Source organism: Dipodomys merriami, unplaced genomic scaffold, assembly GCF_024711535.1.
Source record: "Dipodomys merriami isolate MVZ:Mamm:240054 unplaced genomic scaffold, mDipMer1.0.p SCAF_2, whole genome shotgun sequence".
NCBI classification, from domain to species: Eukaryota; Metazoa; Chordata; class Mammalia; order Rodentia; family Heteromyidae; genus Dipodomys; species Dipodomys merriami.
In genome coordinates this window covers 116532124-116546602 of record NW_027203381.1, presented here as the reverse complement: position 1 = coordinate 116546602, position 14479 = coordinate 116532124, and the positions used below count along the sequence as shown (strand labels likewise).

General features: G+C 46.6%; 1 protein-coding gene across 2 annotated transcripts in view; it reads right to left on the bottom strand.

Annotated features, from left to right (window-relative positions):
- Dop1b (DOP1 leucine zipper like protein B) overlaps window positions 1-14479 on the bottom strand; it is a 95281-nt gene that overhangs the window by 33609 nt on the left and 47193 nt on the right. For both annotated transcript variants that reach the window (XM_070030650.1, XM_070030651.1), the window contains exons 11-17: window positions 13878-13997; window positions 12009-12108; window positions 10410-10601; window positions 6685-7369; window positions 4607-4878; window positions 1750-1902; window positions 456-556 (exon numbers count right to left, since the gene is read on the bottom strand). In XM_070030650.1, the coding sequence (XP_069886751.1) occupies window positions 456-556; window positions 1750-1902; window positions 4607-4878; window positions 6685-7369; window positions 10410-10601; window positions 12009-12108; window positions 13878-13997 (1623 nt within the window). The remainder of the gene's footprint in view (window positions 1-455; window positions 557-1749; window positions 1903-4606; window positions 4879-6684; window positions 7370-10409; window positions 10602-12008; window positions 12109-13877; window positions 13998-14479) is intronic.

The window sequence follows — 14479 nt, the reverse complement described above, 5'->3', positions numbered from 1 at the left end:
TTAGACTGTGGTGCCTGGCCTCAGCTGGTTTGAGAGAATGTGCACTACGTGAAATCAACAAAGCAGAATAGAATGTTTTTACAATAAAACTCCCATCTCAGGCATGTGCTGCTGCTGAGCAAGTGTACACCACCATGCCGTCAGCCACTGTGGAGGTGTGGGGCTTCCGCCACTCCCTCCACAATCCTTCACGCATCTGCCTCTCCCGCTACAGTCATTTCATCAAAGACGATACAGAGCTCCACGGCTGATCCAAAGCCTGCGAGCATTTTCACTCCCCACCAAATTAAGACCATTCCTAATGTGTCCTCCCAGGCTTCCGGCCTAACTTATTTAGAATGCCATGGGTGCACTTGTGCAATGGGAGGTCATATATGGGGGTGGAGGTCATGCTTACGTGACCCAGCCTCCTACACGGACCAGGAACTCCTGGGATCCAATGAGAAGGAGCTCACCGATCGAAGGAGCGATTGTGGGAGGTGACGCGGCTGCCTTGTATCTCCCTCGTCAGGTGCCAGATCACAGAAAACCGAAACAGGGCCTCCAACCTTGTTCCCTTGATTAGGAAATGCACAAGTGTGAGAAATCAGGTTTCCCAATGCTGTGTTCAGTCACAGTGATCCCATTTAAATAACAAATACATGCTGTCAGCACCATAGCCAGGTGCAGTATTTTTCTGGTGGGACTTTTCAGCAGGAAAGGGAAAACCCAGCACTGTCACTCTTTTTGACAATGAAGGGCATGCTGAAGCCTCAGCTTTGGTCTGTGTTCAGGGTCACCAGAGGAATGTGGTCTAAGGAAAAGCAGAGCATTGTTTGGAAGTGCCAGGCCGATAACCAGAAAAAACAAGGTTGCATTGGGGCAATCAAGGCTCAATAATTTTCTTGTAGTAAGTCGCGGGGCTTGAACTCTGGGCCTGGGCGCTGTCCCTCAGCTCTTCAGTTCAAGGCAAGCGCTCTACCACTTGAGCTGCAGCGCCACTTCCAGTTTTCTGGTGGTTTATTGGAGATAGGAGTCTCACGGTCTCTCCTGCCCGGGCTGGCTTTGAACTGCTATCCTCAGATCTCAGCCTCCTGAGTAGCTAGGATTACAGGTGTGAGCCACCAGCGCTCGGCTTCAGAACAATTTTTTTTTTATTTTTATTTGAGAACATACTGTACAGAGGGGTTACAATTACATGGGCAGGATAATGCATACATTTCTTACCAAGCATTGCAGCCTCCTCCTTTGTTTACCCTTCACCTCCCTTCCCAGCCTCCCCCCTCCCCCCCACCCAATCATACCCCCCCCACACCGACATTGTAAAGCTGGTTTTGACATGACATTTTGTACTTCTCATTGTTGCAAAAGGTCCACCTGAATCCTTAAACGACTTGTTTGTCCCCATCTCCTCCACATGTTATACTGACATCAAATATAGTGAAAGCGGGTAAAGGGAAAATACAGACAACACATTTTCAGTAACTGCTTGCTTTCCAGTACCTGCAGAAACCCTGCAAGTCCTGACTTGGCATTGGGTGGGTTTCTCCAGGAGCCTTCATACACACATGAACATGTTTTTAGGACCCTAAAGAGGATGGCTTGAGCTCTCAGAAATCTTCCAGACTTGAAGTTCTTGAACACTTCAGCTCATGAATAAGGATGTCCACAGAGCCCAATACTCTGGCTGGGTATGGCCAGGTCTTCCTGGGACATATGAAGTAGGGCTGCCCCAGCAGCAGTAGCGGTAGACACAGGTGGAAGGCTTACCTTGTCAGGGTCCAGGAGGGCGTGGCAGATGATGTCCTCGCAGACGCTGGCTGTGGGGGCCAGGCAATGCAGCCTGTAGAACAGTTCTACGCAGGTGATGTGGTGCTCCCGGCTCTCCTTGTTTAGCTGATTCCAAAGCACGCGAGCCACCCTCTGTAAGGAAAAGTGCGCAGGGCCATAGGGACACAGCTGATACCACTGCTCCCATCCTCCTCTCCATAGAGAAATCTCATCCAAAGAAATGCCAAAACCATGGCTGGGAATGTGCCTCAGTGGTAGAGTGCTAGCCTAGCATGCATGACACCCTAGATTCGATTCCTCAGTCGCATAAACAGAAAAAGCAAAAGTGGCACTCAAGTGGTACAGTATTAGCCTTGGGCAAAAAAGAAGCTCAGAAATAGTATTCAGGCCCTGTGTTCAAGCCTCAGTACTGGCAAAAAACACAAATCAAAACAAAAAACCCCAAACCAGGTGACAGTAGCTCCTGCCTATAACTCTAGCTACTCAGAAGACTGAGATCTAAGGATCACAGTTCGAAGCCAACGTGGGCTAGAAAGTCTGTGAGACGCTTATCCCCAATTAACCCCAATTAAAAGCTGGAATGGAGCTGTGGTTCAAGTGGTAAACTCTAGCCTTGAGAAAAAAAAAGCTCACGAACAGTAACCAGGTCCTGAATTCAAGCCTTAGGACTATCACAAAGAGTTGAGGCTTAATGAAAAACCTTCCTACTAGAAAATGCTGCCCTTTTATTTATTTATTTTTTATTATTATTACTTTTTGGTTGGCCGTGGGGCTTGAACTCTGGGCCTGGGTGCTGTCCCTCAGCTCTTCAGCTCAAGGCAAGCGCTCTACCACTTGAGCTACAGCGCCACTTCCGGTTTTCTGGTGGTTTATTGGAGATAGGAGTCTCACAGTCTCTCCTGCCCGGGCTGGCTTTGAACCGTGATCCTCAGATCTCAGCCTCCTGAGTAGCTAGGATTACAGGTGTGAGCCACCAGCGCCTGGCTTGCCCTTTTAATTCTATAAATACCATTTCAAAGATTCACAGACAAAATTCTTTCTTCTTTTTAATTCCCTGGGCCTACAGTGAATTCTGCCGAACAGTCTGATCTGTATGGGATTCAGCAAAAACTTGGCCAATCCCTGATGTTTGAGGGGCCTTTGTTCTGGTGCCAAGCTCCATAGACTCAAGATCTATACAGGACTCAACTCTGGCAGGAAGGGAAGAGAACAACAGACAGGAACCCGCCACACAGAAGTGAAGCTGAGCTGGACTCGCAGAGTGCTCATGGATCCTCTCCTAAGTAAAACAACCACAACTGGCAGCAGTAACCCAAAGTCCACAACCATTTAGAGCCTTTGAAATGATCTTAACAGCATTCAAGAAACAATTAAACATGTATTTAAGAAAATCTAGGGGCTGGGAAGGTGGCTCAGTGATAGAGCGCTTGCCTTGCATGCATGAGACCCTGGGTTTGATTCCTCAGCACCAAATAAGCAAAAAGAAAAAAAAAGCCAGAAGTGGTGCTGTGGCTCAAGTGGTAGAGCGCTAGCCTTGAGCTGAAGAGCTGAGGGACAGTGCCGAGGCCCAGAGTTCAAGCCCCACAACCGGGCCAAAAATAGAAAGAAAATCTAGCTGGGAGCCTATGGCTCATGCCTGTAATCCCAAGCTACTCAGGAGGCTCAGATCTGAGGATCGTGGTTCAAAGACAGCCCAGGCAGAAAAGTCCATGAGACTCTTATCTCTAATAAATGGTTCAGAAAACCAGAAGTGGCGCTGTGGCTCAAGTGGTAGAGTGCTAGCCTGGAGCTGAGGGAAAGCGCCCAGGCCCAGAGGTCAAGCCCTACAATTGACAAAAAAAGAAAGTGAAAATCTAGTTAAGGTTTGGAATGAGGCTTAGTGGTAGAGTGCTTGCCAAGTATGCATGATGAAGACCTGGGCTCGATTCCTCAGTACCACATAGACAGAAAAAGCAGGAAGTGGTTCAAGTGATAATGTGCTAGCCTTGAGCACAGAGAGACTCAGGGACAGTGCCCAGGCCCTGAGTTCAAGCTGCAGGACCAGAAGGAAAAAAAGAAAAAAGAAAAAAAATGTAGTCAAGTGTAGTGGTCTTCAGCTGTAATCTCAGCACTCAGATGGCGGAGGTTTGGGGGGTTGTAAATTCAAAGCCAGTCTGCATTGCAAGACCCTATCTCTATTTTTAAAAAAAAAGGAAGAAAGAAAGAAAGAAAAGGAGAGCCTAAATTATGGTAAAACAGCAAAAATGCATGGGACTTGAGCCATAAACCTCTTCATGTCGATGTCTTGCCCTAGCTCAGCTTGCTGGAAACATGACTGTCCACTGCAGACGAGATAAAAGACGTGATGTCTTCCCCCATATTCCAGCCAAGGGCTCTGCCAAGTCCCTGGGCAGGCCACCAGCATGTTGCCATCCCATTCCTCTGAGCAGCAGAGGATCCACCCAGCTGGGGGGGGGGTGTCATGGGCTCCCTGCCTCCACACAGCCCCCACTTATATGTAGAAAATCCACTTAGGCACAGCAGGCCAAACAGACTGAGGCCTTAATTGCTCTCTCTGTAATTTGCTTACAGGGTGAAATTACATGCAAGGAAAGGAATGCTCAGAACACTGGAGGCCGCTGCCTTGGCCCAGCTGCAGTGCAGAGATTGTGACAGAAGCCAGAACGCACAGACCAGGCATTTTTGGGTCTCAAACAAACCCTCTGATGGCTGTTGGAATGGCATAGTCCTTGTCCTAGCCAGTAAGCCTAGTGTTAGTGACAACCTTAAACAAATAGCCTGAGAAGAAGGCCCCCACTACAGTCCTTTGTCTACCTCTCCCCCCCCCACAAGATACCTGGTAGAAGTCTGTCTTCTCTGCGATGACTTTCAGTATTCCTGGAGCAATGGGGGGAACCGTCACCATCTGCAGCTTGCCGAAAAATGGATTGTGCCCGGAATTCTTGTATCGCTTCATCTTGTCTTCGATAACAAGTGCGAGGGACTGGGAATGGTTTATCACTTCCAGCAGGGTGGAGATGGCCACGTTCTGCAGGTAGCAGTCATTCACACAGCAGCAAATGGTCATAAGAGATTTCAGCCAGGATGGAAAGCTAGAATCACTGGCTCCTGATTGGAGGCCAGCCACACAAAACAGAAATAGGCAAAAAACAAACAAACCAATAGGTGAGAAGGGTTTCCAAATTAATAGGCTCCATAGCACCCTAGACTGGGGAAGTGACTTCAGAGTCCCAATGGACAGTAGTGTGCTAACTTGTGGTGGTGACACTTCTTACAGTTGTAATCAAGCAACAATGTGGTCATCAGTGTGGCCTTATTCCAGGGTGAGAGTGTCCTTGTGAAAGGAAGGTGTCACATGAAGACAGACATTGGAGCAACACAAAAAAAGGAAGGCTGAATACTGTTGGCCACTACTAGGAGCTTGGAGGCTGCGAGGAGGGGTTCCACCTAGAGTCTCTGAGAGAATATGGCCTTGCTGACCACTTAAATTTGGACTGCTGGCTTCTAGAACCACAACACAGTAAGTTTCTATTGTTTAAGTCACTCAAGTTGTGGTCATCTGCTATAGCAGCTATGGAAACTGTTTCTAAATCTTGAACAATAGGAATCATGAAACAAGTCTAATTTTTTCCATTTCCTGGGATTCATTTCAGGAAATATTATTTTATATGATTGGAGGCATATAAGTATTGCATCTTTGTGATGAAACCATCTATTTACTGACTATTATTGACATCTTTAGTACACTACTTCTTCTGATGTCCCAACCATTGCCACCTTACTGTGTGCTAACACACAAATCAAAAACATACACAAGGGCTGGGAAGTGGCTTAGTGGTAGAGCGCTTGCTTTGCATGCATGAGGCCCTGGGTTTGATTCCTTAGCACCATATAAGCAAAAAGAAAACAGACGGAAGTGGCGCTGTGGCTCAAGTAGTAGAGCTGAGGGACAGCGCCCAGGCCCAGAGTTCAGGCCCCACAACCAGATCCTCCCCCCCAAAAAAAAACCATATACAACTTCAATCCCCTGTACCAGACAGACATTGAACACAACTAATTACAAAATGAGAGAAGAAACAAACTCAGTCCCTACAAGCTGACTATCACCTATTTAAAAAGATCTGTGCTGGATGCTGGTAGCTCATACTTGTAATCCTACCTTGAGATCTGAGGATCATGGTTCAAAACCAGCCAGGGGAGGAAAGTCTGTGGGACTCCAACTAACCACTAGTAAAGTGGAGCTGAGGCTCGAAGTGGTAGATACTAGCCTTGAGTGAAAAAAAAACTCAGGGATAGCGCCCAGGCCTTGAGTTCAAGTCTCATGACCAAAAAAAACCCAAAAAACAAAAAAACACATGGGACCAGAAATGTTTCAGATTTTTAGATTTTTGTTGTTGTTGTTGTTGTTGGTTGTGGGGCTTGAACTCTGGGCCTGGGCGCTGTCCCTCAGCTCTTCAGCCCAAGGCTAGCACTCTACCACTTGAGCCACAGCACCACTTCTGTTTTTCTGGTGGTTTATTGGAGATAAGAGTCTTATGGACTTTCCTGTCCAGGCTGGCTTTGAACCGGGATCCTCAGATCTCAGCCTCTTGAGTAGCTAGGATTACAGGCGTGAGCCACCAGCACCTGGCTTAGTTTTTTTTTAGAGTATCTGCAGAAGTAGCGATAGAAGCCAGGACCCACAGATCGGGTATTCCAACCCTCCAATGGCCACTGGACCAGCACAGTCCTGGTCCCTTATCCAAAATGCTCCAGAACCATGTCAATGTTCAAAGAAATTTGAACTTCCAGGCATTTTAGATTCTGGATTAGGGTGAGTACCTGTAGTCCCACCTTGGCTGAGCTAGTCTGTGAATATCAATGGCCTCTGTGCCAGGATTCACAACAATGGGCTGGGCGGGGCTGCCCTCTCACCTGGAAGCTGGTAGAGCGTGTCACACAGCTGTTCAGTCTCCTCCTCGGACAGATAGACCGGGAATGTGGCACAGTCCAGCAGCAGGTGGCAGGCGGCCGCGAAGGCCTCTCTGCAGTCCTCCTTGGAGCCCCCCAGTTCAAAGACCACCTGGTCAACATCCCATTCTGCTCCCACTTTTCCTCCAGGGCTATTAGGCACAGACGATGGTGACTCTGAATTTTTCGTCTTAAATGGCGACCCACGCACTGTGAACAAGTCTGAAAGCATCTGCTTGAACTGGGGCACAGTGATGGGCTTGGTCTCCCAGGAGTTCTTCCTGGCAAAGCTGTCATCCGCTGTGCTCTGGGCCCTGCCCTTGTCCCTCCTCCCTGCAGGCTCTTCAGACCTGCTTTCTTCTCCAGACACTGTCAGGGGTGCTGTAAAAATGTTCCTGCTGGCAAAGTTGGCAATTAGCTGCTGGATGCAAAGAAAGGTCCTTTGCATGACCCCGCCTTTCTTCCACACATCGTCTCTTTCAGGAGAAACTCGTGGCACCCTCAGATGCTCAGAGAGCTCTGGAGACGAGGCGCTGAGCCCGATACCACTGTCCTCAGACTTGAGTGGGGCAAAGGAAGCATCTTCATCATCCGGAACGATGGCCTTTGTTTCCAAAATGATAGCGCCATTCTCACCTTTTACTGGACTCTGAAAAACAATTTAAAAATTGTACTGTGCATCTCCTAAAGCCAAGGGATTCAAGAATCAGTTCAACTGGGCAAACCAAGAGTCGCAATTCCTGAAGAGAATGCCCTGTAAAAGAACATCATCAAGTGAAGAAGGAATCAGGTGAGGCAGAGGCAGGACAGGGGTGCAGACCTAAGGAAGCTGCCATCCACTTTTGTGGGCATCTGATCTGTCAGCAGGTTTTGTCTTATTGTTTTAATTGTTATTATAAAGGTGATGTACAGAGGGGTTACAGTTATATAAGTCAGGTAATGAGTACATTTCTTTCTGGACAATGTCACCCCTTCCCTCACTCTTTCCCAGTCTGTTTTGTCTTATTTATTGAGATTCTTCAGGGTTCAAATTAGCTATTTAAAATGTATTTCTTTCTTTTTTGTTTTTGTTTTTGTCGGTCATGGGGCTTGAACTCTGGGCCTGGGTGCTGTCCCTCAGCTCTTCAGCTCAAGACCAGTGCTCTACCACTTGAGCTACAGCGCCACTTCCGGTTTTCTGGTGGTTTATTGGAGATAGGAGTCTCATGGTCTCTCCTATCCGGGCTGGCTTTGAACCACGATCCTCAGATCTCAGCCTCCTGAGTAGCTAGGATTATAGGCATGAGCCACCAGCGCCCGGCTTAAAATGTATTTCTTTTTTTTTTTTTTTTTGTCGGTCGTGGGGCTTGAACTCTGGGCCTAGACGCTGTCCCTCAGCTCTTCAGCTCAAGGCGAGCGCTCTACCACTTGAGCTACAGCGCCACTTCCGGTTTTCTGGTGGTTTATTGGAGATAGGAGTCTCACAGTCTCTCCTGCCCGGGCTGGCTTTGAACCGCGATCCTCAGATCTCAGCCTCCTGAGTAGCTAGGATTACAGGCATGAGCCACCAGCACCCGGCTTAAAATGTATTTCTGACAAATGTAAAAGTATGAGGGGGAAACTGGGTTGATGTTTGAATAAAGACATAAAAATACTAAATTAAAGCCGTGCGCCAGTGGTTCACACCTGTAATCCTAGCTACTCAGAAGGCTGAGATCTGAGGATTGCGGTTCAAAGCCAGCCAGGGCAGGAAAGTCTGTGAAACTCTTATCTCCAATAAACCACCAGAAAACCAGAAGTGGCGCTGTGGCTCAAGTGGTAGAGCGCTCACTTTGAGCTGAAGAGCTGAGGCACAGTGCCCAAGCCCAGAGTTCAAGCCCCATGACAGACAGACAAACAAACAAACAAACAAACCTGAATTAAGAGCTGGGTGTTGGTGACTCATGTCTATACTCTTAGTTACTCAGGCTGAAATCTGAGGACTGCAGTTCAAAGCAAGCCATGGCAGTGCTCAAGACTGTTGTCTCCAATTAACCAGCAAAAAGCTGGAACTGGAAGTGTGGCTCAAGTGGGAAAGTGTAGCCAACTATGCAAAAAAGCTGAGCAGGGGTGTAAGGCCCTGTGCCCACCCAACACACTAAATAACTAAAGTAAGTAGAAAGCTAGAGCAAAATTCAAACACAGACTGAATATAAAAACTCAGAAGCCAAAATGCTCCAAATCCATACACTATAAGCACTACATACAATGCCACACATTGGAAATTCTACACCAAACTTCCTGTGGGGTGTCTGACTAAAAATACAGGGGCATAGACATACTATGGAAAATTGCTTCCAGGTTATGTGGATAAAAGTGCAAGAAATACATATTGATTTCATGTTTAGACTCAGGTCCTATTTCCTATGCTCCCTCATTGTCAATATGCAAATATTCCAAACTTTGAAAAACTAAAATGCAAAATACTTCAGATCTGGACCTGGGGTACTTAGCTACATTTGAATATATATACATACATATGTATACACACATATACATACAATATGGCTTTCCAAAGTTATAATACTTCAACCATCAAAGGATCATTTTCTTTTCCTGTACTGTTTCTTACATTAAATCTGGAAGTAATATTTATTCTACTCTGCTTCCTCAGAAAAACGAGGAAGAAACATATGAAGTCTGAAAAATACTGTTGTGTGTGTGCACGCATGTGTACATGGTGGCACTGAGGTTTAACTCACAGCCTGGGTGTTGTCTGTTCTGGCTTTTACATGGTTAGAAATGAGACTCGTGGACTTTCATGCCTGGTCTGAACCCATGATTCTTGGATCTCAGCCTCCTGAGTAGCTAGGAGACAATCATGAGCCACCAGCACTTATCTATACTGCTATACAATGCTGTCCTTAAAATGCTGTTTGAATGGAAACTACAGTGAGTGGTAAAACAATGACATGGGGATTGAACTGTGTCTTCCAAAGAAGCTGATGTCCTAAACTCCAATACTAGGAATGTGACCTTATTTGGAAATAAGATACTGGCAGATGCTCAAGTTAAGACAGACACATTATAGAGTGGGTCCAAAGCCAACAAGACTATGTCCTGGAGAAAGGAGATCTGGCAACACAGACAGATACACAGGGAAATGCAAGGGAAACACCAGGACACAGACGGGCTGGGTGTTCACAAGCTCAGCACACACAAGGCAGCTGGCAAGGCAGCGGAAGCTTGCAGAGACCTGGAACAGATTCTTCATGCATGGCACACTTGGAAGGACCCTGCAAATACCTTGTTATTACACTCTGGCCTCCAGAACTGTGAGAAAATTAATTTCAGTTGTTGAGCCCTTTGGGATGGTGGCCCTGACAAATCAACTGTCTATGGATGCTAAATTACTTCCAGTAACCCAGATCACGTGTGTACAACCCCCACACGTATAGAGGTCTGAAAGGAGAGCTACAATAAGTTGCCACTGACCATGGTCATCAGCTCTATTTAGCCACTAGCTGTAGTTAGACAGCAGGGGAGAGGGTGACATGAAGAGGGTTTGTTACACCAAACCCTAAGTACTTTACAAGTACACTGAACACATGGTTGGTACATGTTTTCATGTATAATGCAATCCTGACCACCCCTAGTGCCCGCCCCCCCCCCCCCCCCCCCGTCTGGCCAGCAGTCATGAGGATGCTCGCCTCTATCCTTGGGGCACGTACCGAGCTGCCGCTGGGGGTCTCCGTGTCCAAGTAGGTAGGTGGCATCTGGACTTTGCTAAGCACCTTGAAACACGTCTTCAAGGCGTGTGTGAGCTCAGGCAAGCTCAGGGCCTCCACCTGCTCAGCAAGTGGCTGCACCAGGCAGCCAAGCACCTGTGGGAGGTACTGGGTTTGTACCTCAGAGTAGAGTTCCTGCAAAACACAGCACTGTCACCACACACTTGCCAGCTCAGAGTGGGGAGACGGACTCTCACAGCCTATGTTTTAGGTTCCTTTTGAACTGGGGAAATCAAGGCTATCTTCCTAAGTAGTGCTACCCAACAGGGAGGAAATTACAGAACTGCCACTTATATTTCTGTATTAATAAAATGAAGAGTTGGGGCGGTGCACACCTATAATCTCAGCAAGCTGGAGACTAAGGCAAAAGAATTGGGCTACATAGGGAGATCCTATCTCAAAACAAAAAAACAACAAAAACATTAGTGTCCTTAGGGCTGGGAAGGTGGCTCAGTGGTAGAGTGCTTGCTTTGTATGCATGAGGCACTGAGTTTGATTCTTCAGCACCACATAAGCGGAAAAAGCCAGAAGTGGTACTATGGCTCAGGGTGGTAGAGCTGAAGAGCTGAGGGAACAGAGCCAAGGCCCAGAGTTCAGGCCCCAGAACCAACAAAAACAACAAAAAAGATACTCTGGCTGGGCGCCAGTGGCTCCCACCTACAATCCTAGCTACTCAGCAGGCTGAGATCTGAAGATCACAGTTCGAAGCTAGCCTGGGCAGGAAAGTCTGTGAGACTCTTTTTTTGGGGGGGTGGGTGGGGGTGGGTGGGAGGTCAGTTGTGGGGCCTGAATTCTGGGCACTGTCCCTCAGCTCTTCAGCTCAAGGCTAGCACTCTACCACCCAGAGTTCAAGCCCCATGACCAACCAAAAAAAAAGATACTCTCTCAGCAGAAAATTTTAGTGATTTATTGTGACTGCAGTACTAGGGATCAATCCCAGGACTTTGCGCATGCTAGGTAACTACTCTACCACTGAGCTACATCTCCAACCCTTGGCTAAGGGTTCATCTTCTATGCATAAGAAAATTTATCTTAGTACATCTTACAGAAATCCTTAAAGAGGTATACAAAGATATATGAAAAATAATGGAATTTTAAGGAAGGCATAAAATAACTGAAAAAGGAGAATAGTCAGGGGAGGCATGGTGATGGAGGCCTGTGATCCCAGACACTAAGAAAGCTCAGGCAGGAGGATTATGATCTGAGCCTGGCCTGGGCAAAAGCACGGGACCTTATCTGAAAAAACAAACTAAAGGCAAAAGGATGGACATGGCTCAAATGATATATAGAAAACATGCATAGTAAACAAAAGGTCTGAGTTCAATCTCAAGTAATGCATACATACATCAAAAGAAAAAAAGAAAAAAAAACACAATTAGGCTACACGGCTACATGTTCCACAGCAAAACAAACTTAAAATCTGTGTGTGTATTTAGGTAAAGCCCCTGGTCAGTAAACCTGGGTGCACGGAACAGCCTGTAGCACTAAGGAGATTGCCACAGGAGCATGTAGTGAGCCGCCGCGTCCCAGCACAGTACCCACCAAGGGAATAACGTCCAGGAGGAACACAAGGAGAGTGCAGAGCTCCGAGACCGTGGCAGGAGGGCTGACGGTTCCAATGGTGCCATTCTGCTTCACTGGTCTAAATGAAGCACAGAAAGAAGAGGAAATTAATCATTTCTTCTGTAACATGCTCAAACATCAGTTTGTTTGTTTTTGAGGTAGGAGCTCACTATATAAGCCCCTAGCCTGACAGCATAGAGAATTTGAGCAGACAACATAGGCTCAGACACACACTTGTTATAATAGTGCAGCAACCTATCCTGGGAAGGACAGACAGTAATTCCAGGACAGGGATTAACTCTGGGAGGAACGAGTGTTGGGAAGGTGCAAAGTGCTCAATCTGGTAGCATCATTTTTTTTTTTTTGGGGGGGGGTCCGGTTGTGGGCCTGAACTCTGGGCCTGGGCACTGTCCCTCAGCTCTTCAGCTCAAGGCTAGCACTCTACCGCTTGAGCCACAGCGCCACTTCCAGCTTTTTTCTTTTTTCTTATGTGGTGCTGAGGAATGGAACCCAGGGCCTCTGGCATGCAAGGCAAGCGCTCTACCACTGAGCCACCTTCCAGCCCCAGCATCATTTTTTTTCTCTTTTGCTGACCAAAGCATTGACTTCAGTATCACGTTCTTGCTGTTGCCCATAGATACAATGATAATAAACAAAATTCAGCATAGGAGCAAAGCGCTTTAAGCCTAATGCTGAGGGAAGCAGAAAAGCACCAAACAGCAGCTGGGAAGAGAGACTCCTAAGTCAGGCTACATTCTAACTTCTGCTGTGATCAAGTTGCTATGCAATGTTGGACAAGAAACTTCATGTTTTTGGGCTCTAGCCTTCTTACACATCAAAAGCATGAAAACCAAGAATTAAAGTCAGGCTTTGCAGCCCAGGACACACCCAAGTGTTTATAGGGGAAGCTTCAATTACAGCAGCTACAGGCTTGTGGAGTACAGGGAGAAGGCCAAGCTCCAGTGTGGACTGACAAGAAGGAAGGTCTAGGGCATGCCCCTCAGGACGTTCCTCCAGTAAAGAAAATGCAAGGGGGAAAGGCTGCTCGCAGAAAGCCTGCTCCTTGAGTGAGCCTCAAGCACAGCTCTGAGGTCCTGCAATTCACCCTCAGATTAACAGGGACAGTAAAGCTGATTACAGTAGCTTAAATCATTAATACTCTGATCTTAGCAGCTACATACTAAATTTCAGTAATAAGTTAAGAAGACGTAAATGTTCAAAACACTCCACCCAGACCAGAGTCACCAGACAGAGCTGTGTTAAGTACACTAAGCTTCTCAGAGAACTGTGTGGTGGAGCTGATTTGATGAGCCTTACTGGAAATTACAGATGGTTTTCTAAAGCTAGACTTTAATAAATAACAGAAAAGCCACAGGATGGCAAAGATGGTGTGTATCTTTTTACTGCATATGTTCTTTGTTCTATTAAAATCATATGCAAATTCTTTCCAATTCTGTTTCAGCTAAACTTCTAAGAGCAGAAGAGACCGCTGGCTTCAGCTGCTTATGTATAATTGGCAACCCCCTCCCCCACCTTGTACTTTTTGTCCTGGTCCTGGGGCTTGAACTCAGGACCTAGAAACTTGTCAGTTAATTTTTTTGCTCAAGGTTGGTTCTCTACCACTTGAGCCACATATGCACTTCTAGCTTTTGGCCCATTAATTGGAGATAAGGGCTCAGACTTGTCTTCCCAGGCTGGCTTTCAACTGTGATCCTCAGATCTCAGTCTCCTGAGTAGCTAGGATTATAGGTGTGAACCAACAAAGCCAGTGATAATTGGGCCCTTCCAAACAGCTACAGAATAGTCACACCTGCTCTCCCTTCCCAAGTGTGCCCACCCTCAACTTACCTGAAGCATGCCTCAAAACACCTTGTCATATAATCCCAGACGAAGTCAGTGCTCAGGGATGAGATGAGCAGATTCACCGTCTTCACGATCTCAGAGGCATTTCTGTTTTCTTTGATTGTACTGTAAGACAAATCAGTATTCCTGAAAAACCCGAGTTACGAAAACACTGTCTGAAAGTCTGTAGATCATTTTACCATTTACAGCTTATTTCCAGAGATGCTAGAGATAAAAATATTACTATCTTATTTGCATAATGCCATATTAAACAATATTTATACTGACACTTTCTCCTAGAAATAAGTGCAAGAGCTACTGTAAAATAATTTGGTATAGAAAACAGCTTTAGGGCTGAGAAGTTGGCTTAGTGATAGAGTGCTTGCCTCACTAGCATGAGGCCTTGGGTTCAATTCCTCAGCACCACAAACACAGAAAAAGTCAGAAGTGGGTGCTGTGGCTCAAGTGGTGGAGCTCTAGCCTTGAGGTGAAGAGCTCAGGGACAGTATCTAGGCCCAGTTCAAGCTCCATGACTGAAAAACAACAACAAAAAACCCAGCTTTAGTCCAACTATAGGGAATTTAGATACTCTATTAGTGGAATAACAT